This window comes from Adelges cooleyi, unplaced genomic scaffold (genome assembly GCF_023614345.1).
Source record: "Adelges cooleyi isolate 19-005CV unplaced genomic scaffold, UGA_ACOO_1.1 ACOO_flye_CR_arks_rails_tigmint_CR_PRNA_574, whole genome shotgun sequence".
NCBI classification, from domain to species: Eukaryota; Metazoa; Arthropoda; class Insecta; order Hemiptera; family Adelgidae; genus Adelges; species Adelges cooleyi.
The window spans coordinates 15,614,983-15,629,374 of NW_026096268.1; the positions used below are offsets into that span (position 1 = coordinate 15,614,983).

General features: G+C 36.8%; 1 protein-coding gene across 1 annotated transcript; it reads right to left on the minus strand.

Annotated features, from left to right (window-relative positions):
• Positions 1-1,725: 1,725 nt before the first annotated feature.
• On the minus strand, positions 1,726-3,941 carry LOC126842856 (innexin inx7-like). The gene has a single exon (XM_050580052.1). It carries the CDS (start codon positions 3,775-3,777, stop codon positions 2,614-2,616), a length of 1,164 nt encoding a protein of 387 aa, XP_050436009.1. The 5' UTR covers positions 3,778-3,941; the 3' UTR covers positions 1,726-2,613.
• Positions 3,942-14,392: the final 10,451 nt, after the last annotated feature.

Genomic DNA, 14,392 nt, shown 5'->3' on the forward strand with positions numbered 1-14,392 from the left:
TATTCACCGGCACAACTCCGCCAATTGTATTCGCCCAGGTGTGCTGTGCTCGCCGTAACCGGATGGGTCGAATTAGGAGATACCGCGGGGTTGTTCTCGTTAACACGGTTCAATATTATAATATTACTACACACTGTAGTAAACACTCGGTGGGACCAACAATGTGTACTCGGTTACACCCGCACGAACCCACACCACTGACCGCCTTAGACTACCGAAAACCTTAGGTCAGGACCTGGTGGTGGGGGGGGGGAGGGGGATACTAAAAACCTTAAAGCTTAAAATTCGATTCGGGGCCGTCACCCAGTAGTGCCAACCGTGGATACCTCTATTCCGCTGCAGCTGAGGGGGAACGACCGGTACCGGGTGTCTATTGTGTGAGCTCTCCCCTTTGGCCACGTATACCCTTTTCATTGTTGTTATCGCAGCCGTTGCCGGAATCCAAAACGCCGCAACGACCGTTCTACCGAAAACGACGGTCCGATAATGAAAATATATAGGAAAACGGTATATAATATCTATACAACATAGTAGCTACCTATATCGCAGGCCGGCGCTATTGATTTTAACGCCTCGGACCAGCGTCGTCTTGAAAATGATTATTTCCGATTTCAATAGCTGCTGCCGTCGTTTGCAGACGGATATCACCCATGTTGTTTGTTGGCATCAGACACGGACCGTTTCATTATATGGTGCAACAATAGCCCGTATACTGGCGGTTACCGTGTGTCATGTGCTGTCTGGCTGGGGAATTCCCAGAGGCGTCGTGCCTAGTGGGTCCGCTTTATATTTTAAATAAATCAAATTGTACTCGAAAAGTTAGGTTAGGTCGACGATTTTCAGCAGCTGTGTATCCAAGGAAAATAACTCAAAAGCCATTTTTTACCAGTTCCAGACAGACATACACATTAACAACTTTCGGCTATCGCAGCGGGTACTACATGTCAAATAATAAAATAGTAATTAAAAATATGATAACGGCTACGTCGTGTAAACAACAATAATATTATTATCGACTGGGACCTGGGTTAATAATAAAAAAAACCGAAATACCATTACCAAGCCACTGTAACGCAATTAATATGCGACCACACGTCGATGGAATGATTTGTCGTTATCTCTTCTATATCGTCGTTGTAATATTATTTTTATTATATTCAACACGAGTATTACTATGTGCATATTGTTTTTTTTTTTTCGAGTGTTCAACAGCAATAAAAAAAATTGAAATTATCACACACGATTATCATTATCGTTATCGTTGTTGGCATTAAAAAAAAAAAAAAAAACTCTGCTTAGACTAAACGGTTGTTGCATTTCACTGTACGTCAGCAATACCACCGTGTGCACGACGATAATGAGAATAACACTAACAATATTAATTGTGTAATTGTAAAACAAGAAAATAACGTCGCATTACTTTGTTTTTCCTCGTCACGTGTCAAACTTCATGTAATAATAATAATAATATATTATTTTAACAACTCGCAGAGTTGACGTTAAAATTAAAAAAATTAAAAGGACCGTCTCTTCTAATAATATACACCGTAACGAGACTTATTAAATATAATAAGAATAATAATTGTAGTAAGAACACCAGAAGAGTTGTTTTTTCCTTTGTTTTATTACATCATATAGTATTGGTCGAAACAATAATAATAATAATAATATATAAAATCATCATCATGGTTCGTATAATATTATCGGCAAAAAAATAATTAAAAATAATAATTATAATAATTTATTACTATTAATAAATTTTGTATAGTACAAAGTCCTTATTATAATATATCTTAGTGTAACGATTTCCGTCGTTTTTTTTTTTTTAATTTTAAATTATATACCTACCTACGTTTTACATTAATTGCATTGTTTTATTTTACTCTAATTAGAACATACGTCATAATATAATGAAAATCAATAGCAGCAATAGTATTACTGGTTCAGAAGACGCTTTACTGGTTTCAATCAAACTATATAGGTACAATATTATATAATTGGATTTAAAATGTAAAATAATTATCTATATAAATATATATATAATAAAATATTATTCTATAGATGTTCACAATAAATATTATATTACATGTATTATGTATGTGCCGCTGTAAGGCCTTGTCGGTCGACCTTGATAAAAGCTCTTTTTATTTTTTTTGGCACGTATCAAAAAACACAACAGTCAGTCGTTGGCGAATTAAGTACATAATATTATAGCTAATATAAAATATAATAATATGCTTACAAAAAAAAAAAAAAATTATTATTTTTTATATCATAATATTAGTTGTCCATCGCGTTGTCGTTTTGCCTTAACGACGGATGAATTTCTTTACAAATTGATTTTTTGGGTGTAGTAAACGAGGACGATAGAAAAAAAATACATTTGGTGGGACCGAACAATTTTTGCAAAAAAATTCTACTTAACATGATTTCAACCACCGCCCAAAACCGTTGGGGGTTGGCAGTGTGTAATAAAAAAAAAAAAAGTACATAAAAAAATAGCGAGATGGGGAGGGGGTTGACTTTACCCTAATAAAATTGTTTTAAAAAAAAGCTAAGGGTTTCTATTTACAACCGATTGGAGGAAATGTTGTCCAATGGCGTTTATCGTTTTCACAGTGGCGTCTTGCCCAGCGGCACCAGGTCGTCGTCGCTGGCCTGCGATCCGGGCTCCTTGCGCAGTCCAATGGCGTAGTTGTGCAGCAGGTCGCGGAATACGACGCCGTCCATGTTGCCGGCCAGGTAGTACATGAACAGCCAGTCCGAGTACGTGGTGTGCCTGGCGACGGTGGCCAGGTCGACCGGGTCGAGCCGGGCGCCGGGCGAGGACTCGCGCAGCACCAGCCGGTTGAAGGACTCGCGCGAGTGCAGGGCGTACTGGATGAAGCGCCAAACGAGGGCGCCCACGCTTACCGGCAACAAGACGAACAGGAACCAGAACCAGAGCACCGCGTAGATCTTCTCGTTGACGATGTTTAGGGCCATCACGCACATGGCGTCGTGCGTCTGGATGGTGCCGGACGGACCGAACTTGTGGAAGTCGCACTTGGTCATCTTTGGGAACACCCGGTCGAACGTATCGTCTTCGACGGAGAACAGCTTCCAGCCGTACGAGTAGAACTGGCCGCCGAGGAAATTGTTCATGATCCTGATCTGCAGCAGCACGTTCAACAAGTTGAGCACCTCGCAGCCGACTAGGGCGGTGGCCCAGTGCCGGTTCACCCGGAACCGGGTCACCGTGTCCAAGTGATCGATCACCTCCTGGATCCGGGCCCGCGTGGTCACCGTGGACGGTATCTTCCGGTTGCCGGCCACCACGTCCTGGTCGCCGTCCGTCTTCAGGTACAGCCGCTGCAGGCCGTCGACGAGCAGCGAAATGGTGCCGGCCTCGTACGACTTCCATATCAAGTGAGGCAGGTAGAACAGTATCGCCTGGAAGAACAGCACAAACGGCACCCACTGGTAGTAAGCGTGGTGCACCGGCTTGGAGTCCCACTGGATGGGCCCGACGCCCGGGTGCGCCGAGTTGTTGACGCCCGGTACCGTGTACGTGGTGGTGAAGAAACAGAAGGTGTTGACTACATGGGTGGGTATGCCGGTGGCGATGCAGCGGATGTGCTCGCCAATGTATTGACGGCTGCACACCAGTGTGGTGCTCGCCAAAAGTATGGCCAGCGACAGTCTGTAGTGGAGGCGGAACGCCGAGTTGTCGATGGTGACCAACCGGACCCGGGTGAGCCGGGCCTGGCTGACCACGTCGCTGAACACGCGGATCATCCCGGTCGGTTACGCCGAACGCGATTAATAATAATTAGAAAAATCTGTTAAAAAAAAAAAAAAAAACAACGATAATCACCAGCGGCAATTCGACGACATTGACAAGGCGCGCGGACGGCAAATACGCAGACGGGTGCGCGCGTTACACTAGGTACGACTGGCGCGCGCGCGACCGACGCACCGGTTGCAACGGCAGTGGCGCGGCGGTGCGGTGGCCCCCACCGCGCTCAACCCGCTGGCCGACGGGACCGTTTGGCAGCCGCGTCGCCTGCAACCGTTTTCGTCCGCCGTCGTCCGTCGCGCGGACCACGTGGTCGTGTCGGCTGTCGCGTTCCGAATTGTCCCGTGTTTGTTGCGCGCCAAATGTCGTCCCTCCTCCTCCCTCGGGGTGTGCATGGGCCCGTAAACGTGGCCATATGGAGGGCGGAGGCCCACACACGGCGAAGGCTGATGTCGCGCAGACTAAACACGGGCCGACACCGTACCGTGGGCCATATGGAATTATCAGTTTATCGGTTTCCGGAAAACGTTGCACATGTCGACCCGCCCTTAAAAACTACCCCGTGGAATTTTGAAACATGGTCAAGTATAACAGTACAACAACGCCTATGTGATTTGATCTCAGTTAAGTGCTTAATTCAAACCCCCCCCCCCCTTGGGGTTGTTAAAACAAATCTAATAAAATGGTACAAAATAATAGTATATTATGTTTATATTCCCATTAATTGTATTGTACAGTATAAAAGAGCTGTCCAGTCAGCTAAAAGTCACACTTAATTATACTATACCTAAACTTTAAAAATAGGTAGGCCCAGCGCTAAACGATAATCATCTCAATTATCTAGATAATTGGCTGTGGTTCAGCTTAGGAAAACTCCAAATTTGCCGCCTTTCAATTGTTATTAATTTATATAAATACATTTAATTTGTAAAAAAGTTGCATTTTGTAAAATACCGCCCTAGACAATATCATGTCGATGTTGCCTTGCGCCTTTCCTGAACATAGGACAATGAAAACTATACAAACAATGTACAAGTCTATAGTATAAGATATACTGACTGGTTCGTGAATCACACCCTGTATAGAATTCTAGCCGTTACTGTTACCGGTAAAATGAAAAAATGCATTAAAAAACGTTGCAAGGCAAAACCCATTAATGGTGGAGTGAAATAAGACGGATCATGTCACGGCCGTGGCTTTAAAATTAGTTACATGTTCTTATCATACATGGTGTATATTATTATTTTAGTGTTTTTTTTTTTAACTCGGTTCTCGTCAACAGCTTCAATTCGTGACGTTAAATTTTTTTTTTATATGAAAAAAAAACCGTATACATTTGCTGGCAACAAACAACAAAATGTGTTATTACTTGTTATTACAATTGTGTTTTTTTTTTGTTAGGTAGGTACCAATCAAAGGACACTTGACAAGTTTGTTGTTTTTTTACACGAGAAACGACCTTACTGTGAAGATCGTCTAGTATCATATTAAATATTAACAACAATAATATTAATAAATATTGTGAGTCTTAGGCCATGCCAGTCACTTCAGTAACGCTGTTGGACATACTGCTACGAGGATATATTTATGGCAAACGGTTATTGGTTTTATGTTAAAATTATAATATTATTGTATTACAGTCCTTGTAATATTTTTTCTCCATCTCGACTGTTTTCGCTGTAGGTACCTACCGGAAAATACTGATAACAACTATTATATGCAAATGTTTTAGCTGCTGAGCTTTTGTCTATAAATCATTACAGTTATACGACGTTTGAGCGGAAAAAATATATTAAAAAAAAAAATCATAAATTAAAATCCTACCAAGCAACCGGCGGACACGTTCGTTTTACTTAGAGATGTAAATCGTTTACAACAATCTGATGATTGGGCTCGATGCTGTGTGTACAATAAGACGTGCTTTTACAACAAGGAAAACATGCACACTTTTTTTAAACGTGTTGTCAAAGACGGTTACACAAGTTATCATTATTATTTTTTTAATTTGCCCACCAAACTTGTACTTCCTCGCCAAAAAATCGTTCCACGTGGCAAAGTCGGGCGTTGAGCAGAACTTGTCACATTTTTGAAGATGTTCACATTATAAAACGGTAAAGGAAAGATTATTTTTTCTACTTTCGTCCAACGTGCATCTAATCCCATAAATGTCATAATAATTTATCACTATCACATATCGGTATTGTACACACGTTGAAAAAGGCACACTGTGCGAGCACTTGAAGTACAATAGAGACACACATATGGTGTGCATTAGGTGTATGTATATTATATAATATAAAATGATAATTTATTACGGACTTCCAGTCTGGAAAGTCTGTGCGACCACTACATGATGGGCACTAAGGTTCCTAAGTAAAAATAGAAATCCGTCGCCAGATCACGATTAGGGATTTGATTTCACATTCAATCAAATAGTGAATTTACTTGGGTACAAACTAGTCTAAAACCATAGTAGACGGGTAATTTTAAATGGTATATTTTTGCCAGGAACAAATAATTTCATAATACAATGAAAAATCTAATAAATTTTAGCAAAAATTAGAAGTATTGCTGTAAAAAACGCTACCGCACTAACCGTTGAAAATCGTATTAGTGAATCTAACTATTTAATTACTCAACCGACTTGTACCGTTCACTAAATGTAAGACCGACAATTGAAAATTTCAGCCATTCGATTTAAAAAAAAAAATTGATAAAAACACCTGTTCAATGACATTTTTTTTCGTACTTCAAATTACGGCACGGCATGCTTTAAATTTTAATTACAGTCAATTGTCTAGTACACTTGTTTGATGTACTCTTTACACACACACACCACATATAGCACTTTATACTAAATAGTGTTTTCAATTCTCCTTTGTGCGTGTGTGTGTAGTGCTCGAATTTATTTAGTATGATATGAACTAAAAACGACATGTGATATGAACAATTATTAATTATAAACAAATTTTGAAATATGGGTCGAGCACAATCTTTATTGAGGAAACGGGAAAAACACATTTATTGCCTATAAACTTGTGTTTGCTCGCATATTAATTGTAGATATTAGTAGTAATTTTACCAAATCCAAAACCTTCTTGGTAGACAACACAAGTGCGGTAGCGTTACCAGTTCAGTAGTACAGACCATATAATATTTTATGCTATTGGTCGACTTAATACATTGTATTGTTATTAAAAACGTTTTTTTTTTCCCCCATTAGAGACACAATACTAAACTCGAGACAGGACTAAGGTGTGCGCGAGTGCAAGTGCGTGACGCCGGCTATTTTGTACCAATATATAATTGTTATAATATACAGTAAACGGGTAAATACCGTGAGTAATGTTGGCCAACGATTTGTATTTGTTTTTCATTGAACATGGCGCATAAAAATAGGTACTAGTAGTAAAATACCTAGCATAATATCGCACGTGTAGCAGTGCATAATAAAAAATAGGATGTCTAATGCGGATTAATGAATAATAATAATAAGGTAATCGCCGCAGTGGCAATTACCTACTTAAATACATACAAGTCGTGGTGTTTGCGAAACGTTTTCTTTTTTAAATATTGTATTTTTAATTTGCCTCAAAGTCACGGCGAACAATGTGAGGTTAACCGTTGCAAATACATGGAAACATTATAAACTGCATAATTTATCAGTAGTTAATAATTTACTACTATTGAGCAAAATTGTTTAAAAAAATAAAACCAGAAGTGTTTGAAAATTGGCTAATTTTCATACTTAATTAATGTTTAATTTTTTTTTTTATATAATTTCATACAATTTGGTGACTTAATATTATTTTTTTAACTGGTCTAACTACTATTAGAACAAGAAAATGATAAATATAAAAGTACCAATTATATGATTTTTATCAAATTGTTTTTGTACGAATGTATTTTTATACATTTCATATGAACATTATTTATTAGGGGAAATTAATTTTTAAAATGCATGTCAACACTTATTAGGTTTGTTAGGGTTGTCGCAGTTGTTGTTGAATAATACAATTGTTGTGTTTAATCAAACAATATAAACGCAGGTGGCTAAGTTTTTTAACAAAAGTGTTATTATTTAACTTGAAGTCAAAAAAGTCAAATTAATCAATAAAATCCAGACTTGAGTCCCGACTTTTTAATAATTACCTACTTAACGGATTAAAAGGACCGAGTCGGTCTCCCAACCTATTTAATAAGGATTTTTGTAAAAACTTACTGTAAGACTATACTTCAAATTTGATCTTGTAAATAATAATGTAATGTATTTTGTAATTATATTAGTAAGTGCTTGCGAAAACCTCAGATAGTTTTATAAAAAACGATAAACTCTGAATGGTTTTCTTCAAGGAAATAGTGAATTGTGATGTGTGCTGCATGCTTGCCTCGCGTGTTTCGGTCGATATTGTAATAATTATATTGTAATCTTGAAATTAGTTGGATTTATTTTCAACGTAACCTGTTCTCGATTATTAGCGTAATAGGCATGAGGTTATCAGTTGTGTAAAACGGACGATTCCGTATTACATTATTATGATGTATTATTTTCCAATGAAAACAGTATGGTTTTGCACGTTTTCGTCCGCGTTCTTTAACCATAACATATAAAAACACAGGGCGTTAATAATAACTAAACAAAGCCACGACCAAAAATACATCACTTGCAAACTGATATGATAATATTTGGGACACTTTTTTGCAAATTTTCTTTCAAGTCCTACTGTAGTTGATCTTGTTATGGGTAGGTATCACTCACTAGGCCTCTACACGGACACTAGCAAATATAATGCCAACTTGAGTTTGCTCGCTGTTTGTTTTTTCAACAACATATATGTGACATTCGAGTACGACACTATCTGTAGAGTGTAGACTGTACTGAGGTTATTCGTTGTAAATATATATATATATATATATGTTGAACTCGGTTTAAGTACACGTTGTACACGCCCATAAAGGGAAAAACACATGTGCCTTTGGAATATAGAGAGTGTATGCCGAGAGCCAGAGATTGCTGTCGGACGACTCTTTATTGCTGACAAATCATATCATCAGCTATATTTATAATATATATATATATATATATATATACACAGGGGCAACATTATGAGTGCAACAAACACGTCTTATTGTTCGAACGTGAAAATCTGAATACATAAAACATCCGTTATCACAAGTCACAACAGAACTTGACTCATTACAAACGTCACCAAACGTGCTCAAGACCGTTTGGGTCAGACGTTGCCTGTACCGTCCGAATTGCATTGTGTTTGACGTTAACTTTACGCAAAAAACAATAATTCGAAAAGTCAAAATCTACGTTTTAGCCGTGTTTAAGTTGGTGAAATTATGATTGTAAAGATGTGTGTTTTGAGCGTTACTCGTTTTACTAGCAGTTCGTCTATGCTTGAGATGCTTGGTGGGTTGACCCGTGTGACCAACCCAAGCTCGACAGTAATACTTGACCCAAGCCCAGGACATGACATTGTTGTTTATTATTTTAATTTCGCGTATGACTTTTATCAGCTCGAAGGAGGTTTTTTTTTTGGAAGGCCATGTTCGGTCGCCTATGTAGGCGTAACCAATAAAACCGTAAAGTAAAAGTCAAGTAGAGGTACACACAGTTACTTGCCAAAAGTGGCTGCTTGCGTTGTATCGTTTATTATGAATTCTCAAAATCCAACAACCAGCGCCATCTACGTGATGACCAACGAGATCAGTCTGATATGTTGACTAGTCACTAGAGCGAAGCACCCAACCACAAACGTGTAAGGTTATTATTTAAGAATATTATATTATTCTGTATACCTATTGTTTTGGTTGAAACTTTTAATGGATTTATGTTAGTGTGAATATTTTAAATAAGTACGCCGTTGAGTTATTTAACCAGCTATTGGAATTTAATTGGAATTTGTCGTGTAGAGTTATTTTAAAATGCATCCCTCGGCTTATGAACTCATCAAGAGATGCAATTGTAACGTCATAATATATTGGTAATTTATTGAAAATACAAAAAGCCGAATGTAGCCTACACATTTTAATTCAAAAGCCGGTCACTGATACATAAGGTGCATCTTTGGTGTTAATATTAGATTAAATAGCAAACCTTCGATTATTTTTAGACAAATCCATAAATTATTTTAATTCGTGGATTAATGTATTTAAAAAAAATTGGTAAATTTAGTATTTGTTAATACTTCATTTGGAAGTGTGTACAAAGTATATTTTGTGTCTAGATATTATACGGAATACAATAGAATTTTTAATTCTATTATATAAGAGACAATTACAAGAGCAGTGACTATAAAATATAATTTCTTGATAAAATATGATAAACGCAGATGCGTTAGTCATCGAAAATTGTTTTTGATGACCAAACAAACATTATCATTATGCAGATTTTTAGATTTTAAACGTGTAGTAAACATTTTAAATGGACCAATGTCTTGCTCGGCTAGATATATTTTTTTTTTTTTTTACACAACATTATTGAAAATTCTGATTGAATACAAAATATTAACATTGACTTTACGGTATTATCATTTATACCTAGTATTAGATTTCATCGCGATAATAAAAACAATTGGACCGTTACCACAGCAGAGATCATTTTGATGATCTCTTATAATGATAAATACTTCAGAGGCGGCACTCGAGCGGTTTCTTTCAAGCTTAAAATCGCTCAGAAAAAAAAAATCACTGAAATTGACTCGCACACTTATTCACAGTTGTTACAGATATATACATAGATTATTTAATGACTACTGATAAGAGTGATGAGAGTGATGAGAGTGATAAGAGTGATTATTGCCTATACAAAACTCCTTAGAAACGGTCGGTATCCAATTCGGGTTGTGTGATATTGTACTTAAATAATTTTGATTAAATTTCCATGAGTAAAATGCGAATATCACTGTGATCGAAAACTGTGTATGAAATAAATTACAACTCTACCGGAAAACTAAGTATAATAAACCGCAACAGAACGTGCCGGGATTGTTACTGTTGCTTGTTTTAGCATCGATAATAGTCATCGGGCGCGTTTGTGTAAGAGTTATCAGATTTCGAACGAAACTAATATTAAGATTAAAAAAAAAAATCTACCCATTGGCCGTCTCGAGAATTTGGAATTGTTTTTTTTTTTTTTTTGCGTTTTCAATTTAAAGTAGACATAATATAATAGCCAAGGAAACCTACAACCCAAGGGCATCTCTCAGAAGGTTAGAAAAAACAAATTGTATTTTCTTTTATCCGTACTCGCCATTTTCATGGATACAAATTTGATCAAGACAGTGTAGTAAGTGCATCAAAGTGTGAATTATTTCAGTTTGACCGAGTGAATTTGGCGAAGAAAATACTTTGTCCGTTCACACACGTTCTTGCATACTCGTGTGTGGTGCCCTACAACATAAACAGAATATTTAATATAATAAAACAATTTAAAAAATGCTCGGTTTGATATATATATATATATATATGGTTCGCTCTAGTGTATAGCGGACAGCTGACGTGTAGTTGTTGTATGACAATGTCAATGTGGGTTGATGATGTATCCGGGATGTAGATAATAAAGAGTGAGTGTGCTCGACCATGGGCAGGAATAATCGAAAGTAGGCTACGATCCGTTTAAACGTTAACAAACCCGGATAAGCTGAGGTTACTAAATGGAAAAAAAAAAAATGGTATTTTTTTTGAATCGGTTTTAATTAGAATTAATTATCAGCTATCATCAATTACGACAGGTTTTCAAGACAGTTGTAATCTGTTGTATAACTGTTTTTTTTTTTCCATGTTCAGATCGAAAACAAGAAATTTTATCAACCCCTGTATAGGTTTCAACTAAACAATGAACCGTTTTCTGGTTTGTATACTGTATGCACATTGTGGTGTACTTAGTGGCACCGCAGAGTCTCTGTATTGGATTTTTGGACGCGACCTTCTTGTTTGTCTATTGTCTGATGTGTTTGTATTGTTCTTAATAATTATTATTGTTTTAAACACTGGTAGTTTACGAGCCGATTGTCGTCGTCGTCGTTTGGATAGAACCCAAAAAGGGTCGTGGATTTTAATATATATTTTTTTTAAATATAATCGATTAAAATCGGACAACAGCTTATACCCAAAACCTATAAAAAGCGTCTGCCTATAGTATATAATACAATATATATATAAGTATATAGACAGAGAGCTATATTATAAATTGTGTTGTGTTGTGTATAGTTCGGTCGACCCGTGCCGTCTTCGGATTTTTTATTATTATTATTATTTTTTTTTTAATTCGGATTCCACGATAAAATTGAATTTTCTGGTGCACACACCGAATAATACAATATGGAACGATATGATTGCGCTGGAAAACCGGTTTTCGGGTGCTAGACACGATGACCGTCATCACATACACAAAACAAAAGCACACTTATATAATATATAGGTTCACGGTCACGAGTAGGTATATTATAATATACAAACAGATATTATTATTATTTTTTTTTTTTTAATAATAATAATAACGGGCTAATAATAATAAAAAACTCAAACCCAAGACGTGGAAGGGAAAAAAAAAATCATAGCCGGGATTCCTGCGGCCGCCTACGATCAAACCGCACCGCCACGACACTGACCTTAAGTACACCCACCCCCCCCCCCCGACTTAAAGAAGACTCCACCACCGATGGCTGCATCCAAAGTGCCCTCGAAGCTCAACGGTGACCTTATGGACGCGTAGAGTGTCGCATCCGACTCTTGGGTTCAGGGGTTATTTTCGCTCCTTTCAGTCCAACCTATACTCTGGACCAGGTTCACATTACCATTGCTTCTAATTTTTTTTTTTTATTATCTTGTACTGTCAAGGCCTAAGTTTCAAAACCATTCAACAAAATACTCCATGTGTAGCTTTTGGCTAAAGTTTTTTTTTGGTCTTTAGACTGAGATTTTTGCTGTAAAAGCCTGTAAAAAAGAATAATTCTAACAATTGTTTTTGTCATTGCAACAATAAACGACATCAGCCGTGCCCGTGAACGAGCACACGTGATGAGTGTAATAGTGTTTACCGTTAAATCATAAACCCCGTTTGTCTTGATTTGGCGGTTAGGTAAAGCACACCGGACGTGCGACCGTCGTCCGGGGAAATAAGACTTTACTGGGAAGCAACGGCTTATGTCTTCTGAACATAATAATTAAATATACAAATTTGAATCCAGATCATTCAATGTTTGCCAATGTAGACACGAGTGTTTGTCTTCCTCTGCCGTTTTACCCCCTATGGCGTCTTCTATTGCTCTGCTATGTAGTCCGAGTAGTGGCGAAGCGTGTGTCCAAGTAACTTGTCTCTTCTTGTCGTTCTTCGAGTAGCGTCTAGTTGTCAGATTACCTAAATAATTAATATATACTGTGTCATTTATAAGGATATCAAACTATTTGGACAAGAAGTTCTAGCATATTGAACATACTAACGCCCGCCCTTGATAAGTGAAGGTGGAAAATTGCTAAAGCTACAGGTATGATCTGTTTGTTATAAAAATATGTAAAACGTTTTATAATACCTAAAAAAAATATATAAATATATATATATATAAATACAAAAAATAGTAGTTTTAGAATTGGAATAGTCTTAGAATACGTCAACAGGTTTTCTTGGCAAATTTTAAAGAAAAATGTCCAATAAGTAAGTACATACATGACGTACAAAATAACCGTATTTTCCAATATCTAGAACATTTTGTGATCGGTTTGAGATAAAATAAATCAAGGCTGTTAAAAAAATCGTGTAAACAAAAGTAAAAAAATGCAACCACATTTGGATCATGGTGGGGGAATTGTCCCTAGGTCTCCCCCTTACCAATCCCCCCCGCTAGCGACTTTTAGTAACTTTCTATAGCGTTTCTGGCAAACCTTTAGTCCTCGTCTATCATATTATACAATAGGAAAATATTAAAGCTTTTTTTTTTTTTTTATTACATTAACAGAATTTACAGTTAGCCCAACAAATGTCCAACCTTGGAAAAAATGTAAAAAATCCTCTACATTCTGTTGTTATTGGGCCAAATTAGTCACAAATAGCTTTATAACTTATAACGGTATAGATTTATTTGACTACAACACTTTACCTTATACAGTATACAGCGACGGAGATATTATACTTCATGTAAGGTAAATGAAAAACGTTCCAAAAATAATTCCAAACATGTAATTACACTCGGTTACAACGATCATTTTAGATATATATATATATTATATTATAGTATACAGACAATCTGACAGCCAACCAGCTAACCATCCTACATCCTCGTTGAAAATTTGACTGGTAATAGACCGAGTTTGGAGGAGATATGTTATTTTAAGGTACATGTATTCACTACATAGCTAATAAAAACATTAAAAAAAGTATTTGGATATATTATGTTACGTATAAAGACACGGAAACGTGTGAGGTAAAGTTGGAAATTAAGTGATGAGAATCCAAACGGTACAGGTGACATTAAAAAGAAAAAGTTGTTGACCTTACAGTCAACGTAATGAGTTAAGGTATAGTAGTATTGAATTGGTCTTACAATCGTTTGTCGATTTTCAAAAGAGAGTTTAATCAACATAATTTTTTAATAAAATCAGAACGAA

Bases quoted from the DNA above. Each gene is read 5' to 3' on its own strand.
- LOC126842856 (XM_050580052.1), bottom strand. From the start codon at position 3,777: ATGATCCGCGTGTTCAGCGACGTGGTCAGCCAGGCCCGGCTCACCCGG.